The 20475-nt window shown below is 34.5% G+C and overlaps 2 protein-coding genes across 2 annotated transcripts; both read left to right on the top strand.

Moving 5' to 3' along the window:
• The first annotated feature begins 2083 nt into the window (after positions 1-2083).
• LOC110425276 (UDP-Glycosyltransferase superfamily protein) lies at positions 2084-11457 on the top strand. The gene is made up of 14 exons (XM_021440144.2): positions 2084-2766; positions 4407-4493; positions 4722-4825; positions 5032-5082; positions 5211-5382; positions 5484-5804; positions 6407-6610; positions 6750-7235; positions 7396-7605; positions 8151-8339; positions 8901-9070; positions 9961-10113; positions 10226-10307; positions 10397-11457. The coding sequence occupies exons 1-14, from the start codon at positions 2257-2259 to the stop codon at positions 10781-10783; spliced, it is 3126 nt and encodes a 1041-aa protein (XP_021295819.1). The 5' UTR covers positions 2084-2256; the 3' UTR covers positions 10784-11457.
• A 1206-nt stretch (positions 11458-12663) lies between these two features.
• Positions 12664-19528, top strand: LOC110425596 (DNA binding protein). The gene is made up of 5 exons (XM_021440508.2): positions 12664-12831; positions 15135-15305; positions 16495-17398; positions 18656-18822; positions 18933-19528. Exons 2-5 carry the CDS (start codon positions 15172-15174, stop codon positions 19039-19041), a joined length of 1314 nt encoding a protein of 437 aa, XP_021296183.1. The 5' UTR covers positions 12664-12831; positions 15135-15171; the 3' UTR covers positions 19042-19528.
• The last annotated feature ends 947 nt before the right edge of the window (positions 19529-20475 follow it).

The following is a 20475-nucleotide window of genomic DNA, read 5'->3' as shown; positions in this document are numbered from 1 at the left end:
CCATTATGATAGGAGGGAGGCTAATATTTTAGCTCATTCTCTAACTAGGCCTAGTCCCTTATGTATTCTTGATATCATTTGATGCTTTAATAAAATAATTTTTTGCTCGATGCAGTTCAATTTCTTGACTATATTTTTCTCTAAATGCAAACATTTATTTGATTTTATTTGACTTTTTCTAATGTTTATTATTTGTTTACTTTGGTATTTACCTCCTTTTTATCTTATTTAATATTTTTTTTTTACATAATATTTGAAAAATCACTTAAACTATTTAAGAAAATTTTAAATAAATTTTTATTTTTTTTTATATTTGTAAAGAGTTCTTTTGGTCAGAGAGAGAAGACGTGTTGCAATGAATGAATCAAGATGCGCTAAAGGCGACAGAGAGAAAAACTGGAGCAGTCCTTAAAGCGTAAGTACTTTGAGTGGTAGGTGGCAAGGGATGAGAAAGAGTTGACAGAACGGCGGATGACAGCGAATGAGAAAAGACTGAATAAAAAGACTTTATAGAGGAGTCTTGAGAGAGCTTTTTAGTATAATCTCTGCTGGGTTTCTCATCCTCCTCTCTTTCCAACTTTCAAGGCTCTCATATTTATACTAAACAGGGACATTTTCTTAGGAGTTGTTAGGAGAGCACGTTCAATCATGAGAGAATGTGCTTGTTATGGAAGAACAATTAAAACAGTTTATGAGATATTAAAAGAATGATCATATAGTTGGGTAGTGGGCGTAAGTTTTTGGTAAATGGAGTAGTGGCATTTGATAGTGTGTCACGTGTATTTTTAAGGAGTAAAAAAAGAAGAAGGAGGTAAAGCACATGTACTTTCAGGAAAGATTAAAAGGAAGTCCTTTTAACTATATCTTTATTTAAGCCACCTAAACCAAACTCTCTAGAACATTCCAAATATGAAAGTAACTCATGAACATTGCCATTTGTTCTGAGTTACTTTCACTTTCCCTACATATAGTCATTGCACATTGAGTGTTTCTATGGTTGTAACGCTCTTTGGGTGCTACTACACTTGGAATGTTTTTGTACTTGGAACACCCTGGATACTTTTGCGCTTGGAACGCCCATGGGTGCTTTTGAGTTTGGAACGCTTTTGGGCGCTTTTGTACTTGAAACACCTTAGATGTTTCTGCGCTTGTAACGCTCTGGCGGTTCTATACTTTGAACACCCTAGGCGCTTCTGCACTTGAAACGCTCCTGGGTGCTTCTGTGCTTGGAACACTAGACGCTTTTAGCCCTTCGGCGCTTCTATGATTAGAACACCTCTGGGTACTTTTACGCTTTGAATACTCTTGACTTAAAACACCGTAGGAAAAATGCCTTAAGCTCTCCTACACTTGAAACATCTTGATGTAATTATTTTGTAAAATCAGAATTAGACATCTACAACATTTAATCAAGTTTTTTATATTTTTATTTTGTGAACAACGAATTGTAATTAATTAAAATATTATTTATCGTTTTATATAACGTGATGCGTGGATAGTAATATGACATGATATATGATCATAAAACATTTCTCATCAGTAACACGTCAATATAAAATTTAAATATAATAAAAAATAAAAATTTTTTTAAATTTTTTTAAATAATTAAAATTTTTTTAAAAATATTATATCTATTTTCTCTTATTTAATTGTTTGTCTCTTGATTGAGATTAAACTATAATTTAAAAGTTTTGCATGTAAAGCTAGAGATATTATTCCCATACATCCTATTAATTTAATTGTGAAATTGAACTCATATTAAAATGCTGAAGATATCCCAAAATCATCATTTTATGAAACTAAAAACCAATATAAAGGGATAAAAGGAAAAGGGGAATCCCAACAAAAAAATGTTAAATTAGTGTTATATAATAATAATAATAATAATAATTTTTCTAACTATAATTTCATTTTCTTGATTTTCTTTTTCGGATAATGCCGTAATGAATTTCCAGTTGTCATTATTTAGGATGAGTAACTGAGGTGACAAGACCTTTTTTAAAAAAATAAAAAAGAAAATATAATTTGACGCATTTTATTTTTGGTAGTGCGGGCTTTTGCTGTCGTTTTCCCAAACAATACGAAGAAAAGAACACCTAAATTTCATAAAAGAAAAAAAAAATCCAACAACGGCTCGACTCCGTCACTCTTCGATTTCTCTTTCGAAGCCAACTCTTACAAAACTTCCTCTCTGAAAATTTTCCGTCACTTTCTCGGGAAAATAACAGAAGAGATATAAATAAGGTACCACTTCCTATGGGCCGAAACTCTTCTCCTCCGATACTCGACGGCAATGGAAACGAGAATGGCAAAAACAAAAACAGTGATAACAACAACAACGACGATCAAGGATTCTACACGATCCGTGATCGATTGCCTTTCAAGAGAAACCCTATCCACACCCGAGATCGAACCAAGCAGTCTTCTTTACTCGACCGGCCTTTAGTCCGGAACCGTCCCCGGTTCAACCGGAAAGGATTTTGGCTCTTTCCTTTGCGAGGCATTTATTTGTTTTATTTTTTGATATTTTTCTCGGTTTTCGCTTTCGCTATGGCGTCGATGCTGATGCAGAGTTCGATTGCGGCGGTGGTGTTTAGGCAAGGAGGAGAGAGGGGTTGGAGGAAGTCGGTTAAAGAAGGGCTCAGGCTCGGGAGCACGTTGAAGTTTATGCCGGCAGGGATCTCACGGTGGGTCGCCGAAGGCGGTGGACTTGATCGAATGAAATCGGCTGCCAGGATCGGCGTTCGTGGCCCTAGACTTGCTCTTGTGAGTGACTATGTTTTTTTTATTTATTGGATTAATTAATGTGAAGATGAGATTTTTATTTATTTTTTGTTTATTTTCTGTGTTTGCAGTATTGAAAATAATTAATGTGACTGAAATTTTATTTTAAGTTTTAGATTTTGAATTTTTGTAGGAATTAGTATTTCAGATATTTATTTTTCATTAGAGCGCTAAGTGCAGCTGAAACTTCTCCTTTGGGTACTTCTGAGCAATAACTTAAAGTTCATAATCTTCTCAGTTGGTAGTTTATGATTTTGGATTAGTTTATTGAAGTTGAATATCCTTTTTTTTTTTAATTTTTAAATGGTTATTATATATTGGTTAAGGAGTTCTGCTTTAGGAGTTATGGTTACTTTACTTATGAATTGCTAATGATTGTCCATTTTATTTTTAAAAAGAAATGTAGGTGGTAGTTGCTGAATAAGAACTTGAAGGCTAGCACAAAGGCATTGTTATAGGTTACCCTTTTTCTTAAATTGTTAGTTGGAGTTAAGCAAAAAAGTTCTTTTTCTATGTATCATTAAGATTAAGATTCATAATATATAATTTCCCTTCTTTATTCTAGCATGCTGTGTGATAAATTGAAATATTGAAAAATTAAGTACCGAATTTTAGCGGTGAAAATTTTAAGCACTAAATTTTCGCACTGGAAACTGTTTTGATATATGCTATTGAATATTGACTAGGTTTTCTTTTTTTGGGTGAAAGAGGGAGTTTATGATTTTAGAGATATTTCACATCTAATAAGATTTAAAATGAAAATAAAATAGACAAAAAATTAATTAAACCACAAGGGAAATTAAACGATAATTTTTTTTTTTGGCTGGCCTTAACTACTAAACACTTCAAAATTGAGCTAACAAAGTTCACTGAGAAATTTATATAATTGGAAAGTAAACTTTTCAATGTTTTATCAAATTTTTACGAATTTTCTTGCTGGCCAAGCAAAGGTTTTTTTGGCATTAGTACTGGGGTGATTTACAAATTATCTAATAAGAATTGTTTTTATTTATCCTTCTTAAAAAAAAAAAAAACTTGTACCACAAATAAAAGGGAAAAAGGGGAGAATAAGTATTGAGGACTAAAAGAGATTTGGTTGCTTTAATTGGAGTTATAGGTGGTTTATACTATATATGGTTTGGTTGTAAGAACTTTTGATGACCTATTAAGATTGCAGACTTAATCAGGAATTAAACAAGTATAACAATATAAAACCTATTGTAGGATGGTGTGGGGCAAAAGACTGAAAATCAGAAGAAATCAAGAAATCTAAGTATATAACTGCCTGATTTTATTTAAAGGAATGCTAGTGGAGATAAAGTGGTTTTATTTAAGCAATTTACCAACAAGTCATTAGGAGATTATTGCAAAATTTTGGTTTCTAAATTAGAACATGTTTTCAAAGAAAATACTATTAAATGCTTGAATGGTAGGATGCTAAAAGTTATAGTGATATTAAATGCTTACCAATACAGTGATTAGAATGGGGATGTTTTAAGTTAATTAGCATCATTGTGGACCAGACCTCGCACTAAAAGCAGCTTTTTTGTGGTATCTCTGTATTTGAAATAGTTTGACTTTTGCATTTAAATGCAAATTGACTTTCGCACTATAATTGACAGATTTTAGGGAACATGAAGAAAGACCCTCAGTCATTGATGATGCTTACTGTGGTAAAGAGTCTTCAGAGACTTGGCTATGTAATAAAGGTGAATAAAGTTTTTTAAATTTATTTTCCTATTGCTTCCCTTTTGGATATGCTCATGCAACAGATTTTATGATAAATACATCTTATATAACTTTGGAAACATGTTGGAAGTGCTAATACTTATGTATGCATGGCTTTGCTTTCTAATAGCCTAGGCGTGAAAGTAAAGTATGTTACGCACTGATCAGTTCTGAAAGTATTATGGATCCTTACAATGTCAATTTGACAGATTTATGCTGTAGCAAATGGCAAAGCACATGCAATGTGGGAGCACATAAGTGGTCAGATTTCATTTTTAGGTCCAGAGCAATTTGGTCATATTGATTGGTTAATGTATGTTATCGAATTCCTGTATTATGGATTCTCTCTTTCCCTTTTTTCTCCCTTTCCATTTGTGTTTATATTGGTTCTTATTTATATTTTCAGTTTGTGCAGTGGTTTATGTTTGAATTTTTGGTCACAATCCTTTTGGTGATAATTATTTTTGTTTGTTCACCTGGCATTGATTATATATGTTTTCTTGCATTTTCTATATCTAGCTTTGAAGGTGTTATTGCTGATTCTCTCGAAGCAAAAGAGGCCATCTCAAGGTACATTCTATATCTAGCTTGCCAGTTATCTATCTCTCATGTACAGACACTTTTTGAACACTACAACACCCCTATAGGTGTTGTTTTAGTTTGGGATACTATGATTAGTGAATTTTATATCCATGCAGCCTTATGCAGGAGCCTTTTGATACAGTACCACTTATATGGATAATTCAAGAAGATACTCTGGCAAAACGTCTTCCTGCTTATGAGGAGATGGGCTTGGAGCATCTTGTTTCTCATTGGAAAAGTGCTTTTACCAGGGCCAATGTTATTGTGTTTCCTGATTTTACTCTACCGGTAAATCTGACATTCTGTCAATACTTCAACACAGAATTTTCGGACGGCCTTGTGTTAGACATCTTATGTGGTTTCTCAATTTCTATTCCTTCTCATACCAGATGTTATATAGCATGCTAGACACTGGAAACTTCCTTGTAATTCCTGGATCACCAGTGGATGTGTGGGGTGCAGAAAGTTACAGTAAGACCCACGCAAAGCATCAACTAAGGAAGGACAATGGGTTTAGTATGGATGATATGGTGGTGCTAGTTGTTGGAAGTTCTTTCTTCTATGATCAGTTATCATGGGACTATGCTGTTGCAATGCACACTATAGGACCTCTTCTTATGAGATACACAAGGAGAAATGATGCAGGAGGGTCATTTAAATTTGTTTTCTTGAGTGGTAACTCCACTGATGGGTATTATGATGCTTTACAGGTAGTTAACTGTTGATAGGTGCATCATACATACATGCATGCATATATTGCCGGCAGCCATTAATCACACAACTCTAGTGGTGAAACTTCTTTTCAATTCAAAATGTGGTATTTGTATGCATTAATCCTCATGCTCATTCATTAGCTCCTTATTTTTCATGGAAAGGGAAAACAATACATCAAAATGGTAACAAAGAAATATTATTGCATGGATTAAGTGAGGCATTTCAAAGAACTTATGATCATTTTCTTCATGAATTATATCTGACTTGCTACTTCATGGGGATATGAAACTTAAGTCATTCATTTGTAATTTTGTATTTGCTTTTTTTTTCTAATTACAAACTTATAAATTGTAGTATGGCCAAGCTTTTTTTTTTTCTTTTCAATCAGTTACATACTGGTAGAAGGAAGGATAGAAGCTTAGAGATATTAATAAGACTGCAAACCTTGGAGAGAATAGCATAAGAAACTGTCATGTAATTTTCCCTTTGTCCTCTATTCAATCATATATGGTGTGTTCAGCACACTGTAGTGAGGTTAGTTTACTGGCTTAATGTTATTTCATTCAAGATTGATGTTATACCTTGTACTTCTATGCAGCAAGTTGCATCGCGGCTAGGACTTACTCAAGGCTCTGTTAGGCATTATGGCTTGGATGGTGATGTCAATGGAGTTTTATTAATGGCTGACATTGTTCTATATGGTACCTCCCAAGAAGAACAGGGGTTTCCTTCATTAATTGTCCGAGCCATGACCTTTGGTATCCCTGTCATCACACCTGATTTTCCTATCATGAAAAAATATGTAGGTCCATTTACATTATTTTCTTCTTAGTTCATAATTTCTTATTTGTGTATGTGTATGCATGCGTGCACGAGAGAGAGAGAGAGAGAGTGGACTTGTTATTCTGTATCTTACATTTTAAATGGCTCTGAAATGACAGGTGGTTGATGGAACCCATGGTGTTTTTTTCCCAAAACATCAGCCTGATGCTTTGTTGAGGGCTTTCTCTCTTTTGATTTTGAATGGCAGACTCTCCAGATTTGCTCAGACAGTTGCTTCTTCTGGAAGACTGCTTGCTAAGAACATTTTGGCATCTGAATCCATAACTGGTTATGCAAGCCTTCTTGAAAATTTACTCAATTTCCCATCAGATGTCTTGCTGCCAGCTCCTGTTTCTCAACTTAGGCAGGGATCATGGGAATGGAATGTTTTCGGGATGGAAATCGAGCACGGAACTGGTGATATTTCCAGAAATTTTAGTGTTGTTTATGCCCTTGAGGAGGAATTTACCAAGCACACCTTTTCATCAGACATATCTCAGAATGGAGCTGAGATTCAGGATCAGGATATCCCAACTGAACAGGACTGGGATATCGTGACAGAAATTGAGAATTTTGAAGATTATGAAAGACTTGAAATGGAAGAGGTATGATAATTCTTCATAATTACAGTCATTTGTTTGGATCTCTCCCCACCCTGACCTTGTTCTTCTCCTCTTGTAACTATTTTCTTTTTATTATATTTAACTTTCTCATGAATGCACAGTGATGTGAAAAAATATTATTTCTTTTTCCTTAATTCTGTAGGTTGAAGAAAGAATGGAGAGAAATCCTGGTGTATGGGATGAAATATATCGAAATGCTCGGAGATCTGAGAAACTGAAGTTTGAGGCAAATGAAAGAGATGAGGGAGAGCTAGAAAGGACAGGTCAACCAGTATGCATTTATGAGATCTATAGTGGCGCTGGGGCCTGGCCATTCTTGCACCATGGATCTTTGTACCGAGGACTAAGTCTTGTGAGTTTCTCCTAATCCATATTTGGTATTTTATCTTTTAATCAATCTTCATTACATTTCTTTTTATGTCTTCTTCGTCATTTTCTCATGAGTGTTTTTGTGATTTTATGATCTGGAACATTTAACTATGATCGAGTGTTGATTCAATTGAAGAGAAATCATGTACCAGAAAGTATTGTATAAACAATATCTTCATATAGTTCTTGACAAAAATGCTTTGAATCTTTTTATGTAATTGTTGGGTAGCTTGAGTTTTCTTGCGAAGGGTGAATAGAATGCTTGCTCAAAAATCTGACATGAAAAATTTGCACTTGGAGAAACTTTGTACAGATCATAGCTTCCCCAACCATCCAGCCCCACCGTTTTTCTTCTTTAACGTAGTCTACGTATATACTTATAATAGATTTCTTGTATTTGCTGTAGTGCTCCTTAGTCCTTTTTTCACCTTGTAGAGGAGCTTTCCTTTCTTATTTGTTTGGCTACTGACAAATGATGTATTAAAATAAGTAGTTTTCACATTTGTAACTATTCATTTTATATGTCAGTCTAGGAGAGCAAGGAGGTTGAGATCAGATGATGTGGATGCTGTTGGTCGACTTCCAGTTTTGAATGACACTCACTATCGGGATTTGTTATGTGAAGTTGGAGGGATGTTTTCCGTTGCAAATAGGGTGGATAACATTCACAAGAGACCTTGGATTGGTTTTCAATCATGGCGTGCTGCTGGTAGGAAGGTATTCCTTATATTGATGATATGGTGTTTAATTGTTGAATATTAGCTGGAGTTTTATGAACCAATTTTTTGGTTATTCAAATTTTTCAGTGTTGTGATAGAAGGGTGGTAGAACACTGTACAGTGAAAGGGAGTAAATGGTTTACTTTATCCTGTTCAGAATTTTTTTATTTTGAGGGGGGTGTTGGGGGATGGTTTGAAGGTGAACCAAATCCCTCGAATACCCCGTTAATCATTTTTTTAATTCCCCCAAATCAGGATGATTTCCCTTTTACCCCTCAAAATTTATTTTAAGAACTATCTTCAATCAGGGTGCAATGATAATGGTGTATAAACTCACTCCTTTACTCTCCTCTGCACTCAAAAAAATCAAGGAAGAGTTGTTTATTCTACTATAATCTTAGCTTTCCATCTGTTTACTCTGTTTATTGTTAGTATATAAAGGAGGAAAAAACAATAGTTCCTAAAACAAAAGAAATCCATTTCTTTTTTGATTCAAGTCTACAAGTATCTGGTTTTGGAGTTTGCAATTATTGACTGCTCCGTCTTTTTCTCTAAATAGGTTTCATTGTCCACAAAAGCTGAAGATGTTCTGGAAGAAACAATTCAAGGAAGTAAAGGAGATGTAATGTACTTTTGGGCGCGCCTTGACGTTGATGGTGAAGGTGCAGGCACCAATGATGCACTCACATTTTGGTCAATCTGTGATATGTTAAATGCTGGACGCTGCAGGTTTGTTTTACTAAATATCCGTTGGAAATATGATTTGTTATGCATTGTAGGTGATGGTGTCATCTGTCATGCCTTGCTGATGCCAAGATTTGCACTTTAATTTTCCATGAGTTGAATGAGGGTATTTTGCTTGCCATCTTGTCATGTTGTAGATATACAGACAATTTCTTCCTACATCAAGTTGCTTTTCCCTAAGTTCCTTCTTCCTGTTGAGATGCTTTTCAAATCAAATATGTCAGAGGTTTTTTTTTCCTGAAGTTGTCATGGTACCATTTTGATTATTGTTACAAATAGGAGACCAAGGAAAGATTGAGATGTTTACATGGTAAAAGCTCCTTTTACCTGTTCCGTAACACCTTTTGGTAAGCTGAAAACAAGATAGGCGGGGTCGTGAAGAGGTAATCATTGGCTGTGACTTTGGCCTAATTCTTAGCATCCTTTATTCGGTTTTAAGCCTGGTCTCATCAAAGTTCAACATTTCTTGTTCATGAACATGGGTCAAGATCAAATCAATAGGTGAGGAGATGATAATTAGTCATTGGCTGGGATTTGGGCTTCAGGCTTGGTTTATTTAAAGCTCAACATTTGTTGTTTAAGAACCTGAGGATCTGGTTTTATAGGTTAGGAGGTTATCATGTGCTGAAACTGGGTGTGGATGCTTATTCATTTTTTATGGGCCTAGAAGCTGAGCTTTTCAAAAATTTGGAACAAATTTCTTATCCAAGCCTGAGTCTGATAGGGTCTAGATAGGTTATTGGTTGAGTTATATGGACATGCAACTGCTGCTTTGTTATGTAACTTGCACTAGATAGGTGGGTATCTTAAATTAGTTTTATTGCTATATGAAAAATATATGGAGTGGCTTAGAAGATTACTTTAAATGCCTGCAGAACTGCTTTTGAAAGTGCTTTCCGCAAGATGTATATATTGCCATCGGATATGGAAGCTCTTCCTCCCATGCCCAAAGATGATGGTCACTGGTCTGCCTTGCATAGCTGGGTGATGCCAACCACTTCCTTTCTGGAGTTTGTAATGTTTTCACGGTAATCTACAGAGCCTGCTCTTCTTTTTTTGGCATCTTATCTGTTTTTCTCTTTTCAATATCGAGCAAAGTACAGTAGATGATGACAGGAAACTTATATAATCGGACTGCAGGATGTTTGTTGATTCCCTTGATGCCTTGCATACCAACTCTGGTGAGGTCAATTTGTGTTTGTTGGGTTCCTCAGAGCTTGAGGTAAGTTGTGTAGTTCCTATAACATCTGTGGGTTTCAGTGAGAGTATAATCATAACAGTGCTCTTCTTTGTTTATTTAATTATGGACAGAAAAAACACTGTTACTGTCGGGTATTGGAACTCTTGGTCAATGTCTGGGCTTACCATAGTGGGCGGAGGATGGTCTACATAGATCCACACTCTGGTTTGCTCGAAGAGCAACATCCAGTTGATCAGAGAAAAGAATTTATGTGGGCTAGATATTTTAACTTTACATTATTAAAGAGTATGGATGAAGATCTAGCAGAGGCTGCAGACGATGAAGACCACCCGAGGAAGATGTGGTTGTGGCCATTGACAGGGGAAGTGCATTGGCAAGGAATTTATGAGAGGGAGAGGGAAGAAAGATACAGGCTGAAGATGGACAAAAAGAGGAAAACTAAGGAGAAACTATTTGAAAGGATGAAGAATGGGTACAAGCAGAGATCACTCGGATAATAGGATACTTAGAAGCTAAATCTAGATGACTTTATACTAACTTAGAAACACTCGACTTCTAGCACAGCTACTGAACCCTTATTTTTTCCCAAACTGGGAAGAGCGGAAAACTGCTGCATACAAGAGAAGCCTAGTTACATCTAACAGCACAGTTGGAGAAATTTTATTCTTCTCATTTTTTATGTCAAGTAAAATTGCTTTCAAGGAGGAAGGGGAGAACAAAGCAGCTTCCCAGCAATTTCGGTTCACTAGCGATTCAAAGCCGTTTCACAGGGTTTTCTCATGAGGCACACAGCATACCAGGATTCTGGTAAACATGGCAAGACTGATAGAAATTCCTTTCACCATATAGAACATTCAATCCAGTAGATATATTCCTTTTTTTTTTTCGTTCTCTATTTAATTGGCGCTGGTAGATATATTCTTTCATCATTGTATATTTTATTTTGGTTCAGGGGGGGAAAGAAAATGAAGGGGCAAACTAGGATTGTAGTTTGATCAGAATTGTAGTTCAGTTTCTGGTGAGGCTTGCTTTTCTGATTGTTTTATTCTATTGACAGTCTGATAAGGCAAACTAGGATCTTGTTTTGTTTTTTTTTTTGATAATATAGAATGGTCCCTCCTTTTGACTACTAAAACGAATAAAGAGTTTATGAAGTTATTATTTATCAGTACAGGGATATTATTTTTGAGTAGTGTTATTCAATAATGTTACTCTCATAAGAATGAGCATCAGCATACTGCTTGTGTCATGTGCCAAGATTTTAATTCAACTTTCGTGCGGTGTTAAATTTTGAAGATCGAGGTAGGTCTAAATTAAAATGAATCTTTTTTTCTTATACGGAAAGAGCTCAGAACATGTCATAGATCTTAATTTCAAAAAAGCTTAGATGAATTTTGAATTTATAAATAAATGTTCTTTTTTTGCTTAAAAAGTATGATTTGTATTCGTGAGCTTGAGACACTTGTGGCAATAAAGAGAGCATAGAACTTGTGCGTGGCCATGGGTTTTTTTAACAAGATTAAAATTAATTTTGACACTTTAAGTTACAAAAATACTTGCTTAAGTATTAAAAAATAATATTTAAATAATAATAACAATTTCAATACATTATTAATTCAAGTATCTCTAAAGTTAATAAAAAAATATAAAATCTTTGATTTATTTTGTATTTTGTTTAATATTTTAAAATTTGTCAATCTTGATGCATATGCTTTCAAAAAACCATTGAAATTTGAAATTTAACTTGAAATTTTGGATAAGATATTGATACAAGGGATGTGATTAATGAGATAAGAAAATATTAATTTATCTAAGAAAGATATAATGTTTGAAAAAATTCTTACATTATTAAAATTTTTTTTAATAAATTTTATTCTTTTGTTACATTTAATAAATTTTTATATTTTTATTTTAAATTAAATAAATTTTATAATTAATAATTAATTAATTATTATTAATTAAAATACTATTTATCATTTTATACTCTACCGAAATTGATATGAAAAGTGAAAATAACACACAATAATATCATCATATCAATCATTATCTATTATGATATATTAATATGTCACATAAGTATTGTTTAATAAATAATATTTTAATTAGTAATAAATAATTAATCATTAATTATAAAAAATATTTAATTTAAAACAAAAATATAAAAATTATATTGAATGTAATAAAATAATAACAACTTTATTAAATTTTTAAATAAGTTAAAGATATTTTAAAGTATTATACCAATTAAAAACCGTTGTAAACGAACCAAACCAACAAATTCAATCGGGTTGAACCCGACCGACTCATTAAAATGAAAAAAAAAATAAGAGAGCATTTCAGAATGGTGTATGGTGCTTCTTTCAGTAGAATCCCGCCCACCCAACCCCCAGCAAGGACCAATTGGAGCACAGTTACAGTTATCCTTTTACTCTCGTTACAGTAGGGTTTTAAAACATTTCTCCAAACCCCCAGATAATTTCACCAAAAAAACAAAAAAACAAGAAAAGAAAAGAAAACCCCAATCTCTCTCTCAGTCTATCTTCAGGTAAGCACTCTTTCTCTGTTCATTTCCCTACTTTAAAGCTTCTTTTTTTTTTTTAATTTTATTTTCCTGGGTGATCTTCGATATTCAATTCCGACTATGAACTTTGATTATCTTGTTAGTTTTAATTGCTGGGTTTTCTTTTTCGTCTTAGCTTAGAGTTTCTTTCGGTCAGCAAGTTATAATTTGCCTATGCACTTCAGATTATGGGGTCATTTTGTAACTAGTTTTGAGTGTTTGTCTTGTATTGGTTTGGACATTCGACCTTTTATGGGACTTTGGCAGTTGGTTCCTTGAAGTGTTTTTTGCCCCTTCTTTCTTTCAGTTTTGACCCCTTTTTGAAGTTGGTGTTGCAACGTCTTTAATGCTTGAAATGAAATGGGTATTATTTATATTAAGTTTAAATATTGGGAAATGAACTGCTGCTTTTTTTCGGTTGAATTTTAAAAGTTTGTAATTTTTTTGAAGTTCTTTAGCTGGAAAATTAAAACTTTGAACCGAATTGAACCTGGCTTCAAGCTATTAGCTTTGCTAGGATCAGTGAGGCTCCATTTGCTTGTTATTATTTGCTTTTGGAATAAAAATCCATAAAATTCCCTTGGATGCAAAAGCAAGTAATACATTTGAAGAATTAAAAGCTAAAATTGTAAATTATTGGAGAACAAAATGCATGATTTTACTTTAATTTAGAGTAACCGTGTTAGAATTTGTGTTGCAGTTTAGTCATTTGTTCATTTTTAGTCAATTATGAATTTACTTTTACTTTTTAGGAAACAAAGTGCAAAAGGCAAATAAAAAACAAGTCACAACGGAGCCTAAAGTTTTATTGTCTGGAAATAGAAAAAGAAATAAAATCTATATAAAAAATTTACATGGTGTTGATGTTAGGATGTCATGATTCAGAAGCTTTTGCAGATTCTCTTATACTCTAGCTGGATTGGTGTGGAGCTGTCACTTTTGAAAACATTGGGATTTGTCATACTAGTTTGAGAAATGTGCACAGCCTCCTAGCTAAATATTTTCTTGCTAAATTTTCCCATAATATATAGATGGATAGTGCCTTTTAATGCTTATCTTTTGTTTGTCATTTTCCTGGAAAGATGGTCCTTCTGTTATGTCACTGTTTTGAGGTAAGCAGGTGCTTTGTTAGAATTAATAAATAAATGGAAAATTATGGATATTGTTTTTATGTTTCACTTGCCTGAGAAGAAATGTAAGCTTCTACATAATGGTAACCATAGGAATTGAAACACTAGGAAAGATATTTATCCAGCTGTAAATGTTAATGAAAAGGAAGTGATGCATGATGGAAAGAAGGTAGTTGAGGGATTAAATTATTGAAGATATTAATTGCTAGTCTTCTGTGCTAATAGTAATTTCCATATAGTTTTAGGATGTTTTAGATTATTTAGGTTATTTTATATCAATTAGTATTTGCTTATTTTCTAAGCATTTGGATACTAGGGCGGTATGTTGTTATGCTTTCAAGTTGATGTTAGGGTTTAAGATTTAGCTTTTGAGTACCTATGTTTTTTTTTCCAGTTTCTAGTAGCTTCGTATTATCGAGCTTTTGATAATTTGAGATTTTGATATTAAAACTTGATTATTGAGATTTTGGGATGCCGCATATAGCTAAGCTGACTGGTCAGCAATACATTCTACCTTTGCAAGATTTTTAGAAGAAGCCAATTTACTGGAGGAAGGTTAATGGTAACTTTTGTGAGTTGTACTGGATTAGCAATCCAATTGCAAGCTGGCTTGGGAGAGGGAAATGAGGTGAAGAAACGATTATGAAATGCAATACCAGATATTGCAGTCCAATAACTAGTCAAAAAATTTCTCCCTACTCTCCCTTTTTAATATTTTATATTTTTTTTCTTCTTGGGGTTGGGGGAAGGGGTTTTGGTGGCTTAGAGGTCTGGGGTTCATTTTGAGATATTACAGGAACCAGATACCATTATTCTTTCTGTTGTCTCCTTTTGGTGCAAATGATTACCCTATTTATTTCTTTTTGTTATCATTTGTGTAGAATGAATGTTTGCATAAATCAATGTAGCTTTTGTAAGGAATCTGTGCTTGGCCTTTTGTAACATAATATTTAAGTGTTTATTTTTTGAATCCTTGTGTTGCTGTTAATCTTATTATAATTTAAAATGCGAAGTAAGATATGGCCATTCTGGTCTTGCTAATGACCAAGTGGCTGTTGATGCATCATGGCTGGCTGTGGACTGCATAAGCTTAACTATAAAATAATTATTTTTGGATCAGACTTTTCTTACTGATTTGTTTTATTCTATATCATGTAGGTGTATATGCTGTAAGCTGGTAAACCTTCTTATCCTGATGCATGCTATAAAAGGTGGATGGGTTGGGCAGACATTTGCCCTAGCTAAATGCAATGAGCAAGGAGGGAAGAAGTCTCGGATTCGGCGTTCAAAGGAGGAAAGGAAGGCAATGGTTGAATCTTTTATAAGAAAGTAACCCAACATATCCTATTCCTTTTATTTGCTAGTACTGGTGAATCTAGTGGTATCATCTTAATATGTGATGAGCAGTTGCCTCTGTTTTGATTCGAATCCCCGTTCTATATTTCTGCCGTGGTACTCATAATATTATTCTTCTGTACATAGTTGGATATTTTTGCAATACAGGTTTTCTGAATAAACTGACTTTGATCCAATCACTGCTAACTTTAAGTGGGTTAATAGAAATCGCTCCAAAAAAACTTAACCACATCCCCCCCCCCCTCCTTTTTTTTTTGTTTTTTTTTAATCTAGTTTGACAATCTTATTGGCATACATGGAACTTTTTAAAATACTATGTATTAAAAGAAGATTGTGATAAGTATTCTTTGCCCAATTTAAATTTGTGATCCATAATATCTTTCTGCTTGCCAACTGATAGAAGGTATCAAAGTTATGAAGAAAGAGCAGTGCATGATAACTGGCCTTATATCATGAGAATATAAAAAGTTAGAAGTGGCATTTGGTCATGTTTTTTGAGAACATTGATGTAACATGTCTATGTCCCATACTCACATTGGTAAGCTTATATGTTCTATAAGTATGTGATTATAAACTTGATAGAACCAAATGAGCCTTTTATTAGCTTTTAGAAGTATAGTTTGCCTACCAAACTTTCATTTTTCAATGCCTAAATTTATTCTATTTCTTTGAAGACTGTGTTGTGAGACACATTTTGGCCTGTATTTGGAACTGAATATACTTTGTTTTGTATAGGAATTTTTTGCAAACGCAACATGTAAAATGTGGAGATCTCTAAATCAACCAACTTTCAGCGGACTTGGTAGTAAAAAATTGAAATGGTGGCATTTCATGAACTTGTTGACATCATCCTTTGCCTTTATGCCTTGTGGGAGCATCATTTGTTGTCCATTCAGTGTGAAATATTAGACTTCTAAAACCTATCTAAACTTATTGGACTTAGTTCAGTTTCCATGTTGCATCTAATTTGGTGTTCCTAATTTAATATTAATTTTAGTCTTATTATCTGGTGTGCAGTTTATTTATCTATCTTCATTGTGGATTTTTAGACTTATGGGTTCTTACCCCTTTGATGAAGTTGTTAAACTTTCTAGTTCCTGTAGCCAAAAGCTGAACTGAGTTGCGACCTTTCTGTACCATTTATTGGGTGAACTTGTTGCAGGTATCAGAAATCAAACAATGGAAATTTTCCATCTCTTAACCTTACCCACAAGGAAGTTGGTGGGTCTTTCTACATCATACGGGAGATTGTGCGAGAGATAATCCAAGAAAATAAAGTGTTGGGGCCTGCTAAGTTTACTGAAGGGGAGCAGAACATTGATCAGTTCTTGGAACAAAATCCACTGGGTTCAATTTCGGCAGCACCCAAAACTTCTTTGGCCATACCATCGAATGGGAGTCCTTTCATTCCTAGTCATCATGAGGATGCAAATGATGGATCAGTTTCGGTTTCCGATGACCATTCTATGGGGTCTGAATATAAAAAGTTTGACAGTGAGCAAATCATTAATGGGAATTTTGTAGATGTGACCAATGGAACTGATAAAGTAGCAATTGTTGACTTGCAAGTAACTGAACCACTGGAAAGTGATAAAAGTGGAAAAGAACTGGCAGCAGCCACATCTAAAGTTACTCAAATAACAGCAGATGTTGTAGTCGAGACATTTCCATTACGGCCCGTGGCTAAACTAATTGACAGCATTGATGGAAGGTCTAGTGAAGGAGGGGAATTAAATGAAAATTTGAATCAAACAGAAACTGTGAAGGTGAATGAGAGTCTAGAATATGGCTGTTCTAAGTTAGATGATATAAATTCCTCTGAGTTTTCTAATTTGACAGAGGAGAAAGAAGTGGAAAACCTCGTGGATCTATTGCTGGAGAAGAACTCTGATTTAGCAGATAAGAAAGTGGTGGAAAACATTTCAGATCCACTATTAGAAAGCTCAGATTGCTTTACCAGGAAAAGTGGCATTGATGAAGATTACAATGGTGCAGCATTAGAGGTCTCTTGTAGCAATGTTTTAACATCTGAAATAAATGAACAAAGCCAAGCAATTGTTGAAGAGGTAAATTTTTGTCCGAAACCTTTGTGCATGTCTATGTCTGACATCAAGCGAAAAAAATTGCTCAATGTGCATGATTAATAGGTTTCACCCAATAGTGTTTATTTGCCTTGGCTATATTCCCTAATTGTAAGTTTGCTTATATCAGTGGTCAGAAGTTTGAAGGTAAATGAGGGTAAAATAAAGGGGGGAAAGTTCCAGAGAGTAGAGTGGCGGTAAGAGTTAAGTCTATGTGCTATTAGCACTGTACCTTGATATGAAATCATTAGAATAAATTTTGAAGGGTAAAAAAGGGGTCACAAGCTGAAATCATTCACCAAGGCAATGCTATACCCATAAATCTTGTTCTTCGAGAGAATTCGAAAAGTGCGGTTTAAGGGTTTGGAGGGATTTGATTCACTCCATACCCCCTCTCCTCTAAGACAGGTGTCTGCCCAAAAGACACAAACTAGGTGGAGCAAAACCTTTTACTCCCTTCACTCTCCTGTAATCCCCTCCATCCGTGCACACCTCAAATTTTAGGCTCTTCAACAAATGCCTTGTCTGTTGAAAAATGAAACAACGTTGCTTATAATATAACATGACCAAGATGCATACATATGCGCCATTGAAAACGTAATGATGTAACTGAACATGACCAAGATGCATGCATATGTGTTTTTATCCATGCATGCCTGCACTTTTTTTGGTGTCTTATGGGAGCATATTTTTGAATCACCTTTTTAGGTTACTCCATATAATTGTAGGTATGCAGGTGAGAACCTAACAAAAACTTAAAGTTCCAGTGCGTGCTTGGTCCAACTTCTTTGGTTACTTTTGTTACAAGGCACATATTTTATTTGCCTTTCTGCAATTGGAATCCCTAATAAAAAGTACTATGGGTCAGTTGGAGAAAGTTAATGGCTTTGTTTTAGGTTAAACTCATGATTCTTTGTGCTCAAATGAAAAGAAAAATTCAGGAAGAGGCCATGCTACCTAAACCACCTGGCATCTCACACCAATGTGTATGGGCATGTTTTTGTTAAATATAATTGAGGTTTTTATTATATTATAGTTAAATCCATCTTGTTCGAACAAATTGATTGCTGAGAAACACACTAAATAGTAGATCAAATGAGAAACCTGATGGTCTTTCTGGTATCTGAACTCAAAAGAATGTCCTAATAAAACCTGATGATCTATGAAATTGAATCTATTTTTATCCTGGGAAACATTTCACAACAACTTTTTTACTTGATTCATTGTTTACTTGTTTTGCAGGCAGTAAATGCTTCAAATGGCATCCACCCAAAAATTGATGGCACTTACACTGGCAGCTGCACTGGGGAGTCAACAACCCAGGAGGATGTTGTGGTTGAAGGTAAAGTTGACGTGCAGCATGTCAAGTCCCAGAAAGGAAGCAATAAAACATTAGACAGAATTAATCTGTAAGTTTTTCTGTTGTCATCAGTCATGAGACTTTTAAGTTGAATCACTTTTAGTCACAGGTTTGAACGTTATACTGTTTCTTAGGATTATATCTGTTTTTTTTGGACAGTGAATCATGGGAAGGGACATCAATAAGTGCTGCCAAGTCCGAAACTAACCCCCTGTGGGCAATTTTCAAATCCTTTATATCAGCCTTTATGAAATTCTGGTCTGAGTAACAGTTTTGGTTGGTCTTTGAATTTTGAGAGTAATGCGAAATTTACTAGGGTTTTTTTTTCACATTGAAGTGTGTGGGTGTTTGAACTTATATTTCCAATTTCACCCAATTTACCATGCTCGATGTTTATGCAGTAGTAAGTAGTGATCATGGTATTACAAGAGTTCGGGTGTGTAAATCGACAGCTCAATTTGAAGGATATGATGGGATATTTATTATGCCATGGACAGGTTTAGTTGTAAGGCTATAGTTGGTCCAATGGTCCGTGGGTATATCATGTCGAGTTTAATGTTAGGATGGAGACACTTATTATTTCTTGAACCTAATTAGATTGCACTTGGAATGCCATTGTCTGGTATGTTTATCTGTTTTCTTTGATGTGCCGGATATGTCAGATGGCAAGCATGACATGCAGGGCAAACTGATTAGCTGAATCCCTGCTTATACATGCCTCCGGAATCTTAGGGAGCTGTTGGTGATAAAACAAACATTATTCTGCTTTGTACCAAGGCTCTTTAATATTTCACAGATGTGGCACCCCAGCTATGTTGTGTGCCAGTCGAACCAACATTTTTATGTTTCTCTCAACTCATTGTTGCCTGGTTGGAAGTGCCTTAGAATTGAACTGCCTATTGATGTCCATATTAGGCGTTAGGAGCCGACACCCAAAAGCAATACGGTAATTTTCCATTACCCTTGGGCAGAAGTGGGCTCATTCAATTTAGGGGATATAAGTTGGGAGTTTGTTTGAACAAAATGAAGTTACTGACAAAGCCTACAGGCTGCAGTACTCTGGCCTTTCTGCCATGAGCCAGAGCCTGGCATTTGAAGGACACCTTTTCAATCATACCGAAAAGGCAGGGATTAATCTTTAACTCATATTTGTTAAGCGTTGTTTGGGTATGGCCATGGGCATTGAAACCACTGCTTAAATGTTCAAGTTGAGTAGGTAAACATCAAGTCAATTCAGCCGAGGTGGATCCCTTACGATTAAGGCAAATTATGGCACATGAAATCTTACGCCAACCGAGCTAATAAAGATAATCAGATCAGATAACAAGAACGGAAGCAATTCCATAAATGGTACAGCGTTCCAACTCACCCTCACCCTTCATAAAAGCTGCTGTTGTATCGGATCAACCAATTTTACGTTATTTCATTTAAATCTTTCGATTAGGTTTTTAGATGGCTTTCACCAACTTTGTCATGTCATTGTACTTGTCTGATATTTTTATATGAAAATTTTCAGATTAATTTTAAATCATCAGATTTACGGATTTTGGAAATGATTATTACATCCTATACTACTGTATAGCTATATATATATATATATATATATAGAGTATAATCTAATGACTCTTTATGTTAAAAAATAAACATTTCATGAGTGATTACATGCTGTTTTGTTCATCATTAATTTAATTTACAAGAGAAA

Source organism: Theobroma umbraticum, unplaced genomic scaffold (genome assembly GCF_002168275.2).
Source record: "Theobroma umbraticum cultivar Fairchild unplaced genomic scaffold, ASM216827v3 scaffold_81.0, whole genome shotgun sequence".
Lineage (NCBI taxonomy): Eukaryota > Viridiplantae > Streptophyta > Magnoliopsida > Malvales > Malvaceae > Theobroma > Theobroma umbraticum.
The sequence above is the reverse complement of the archived record's forward strand: the minus strand, read 5'-3'. Positions and strand labels throughout refer to the sequence as shown.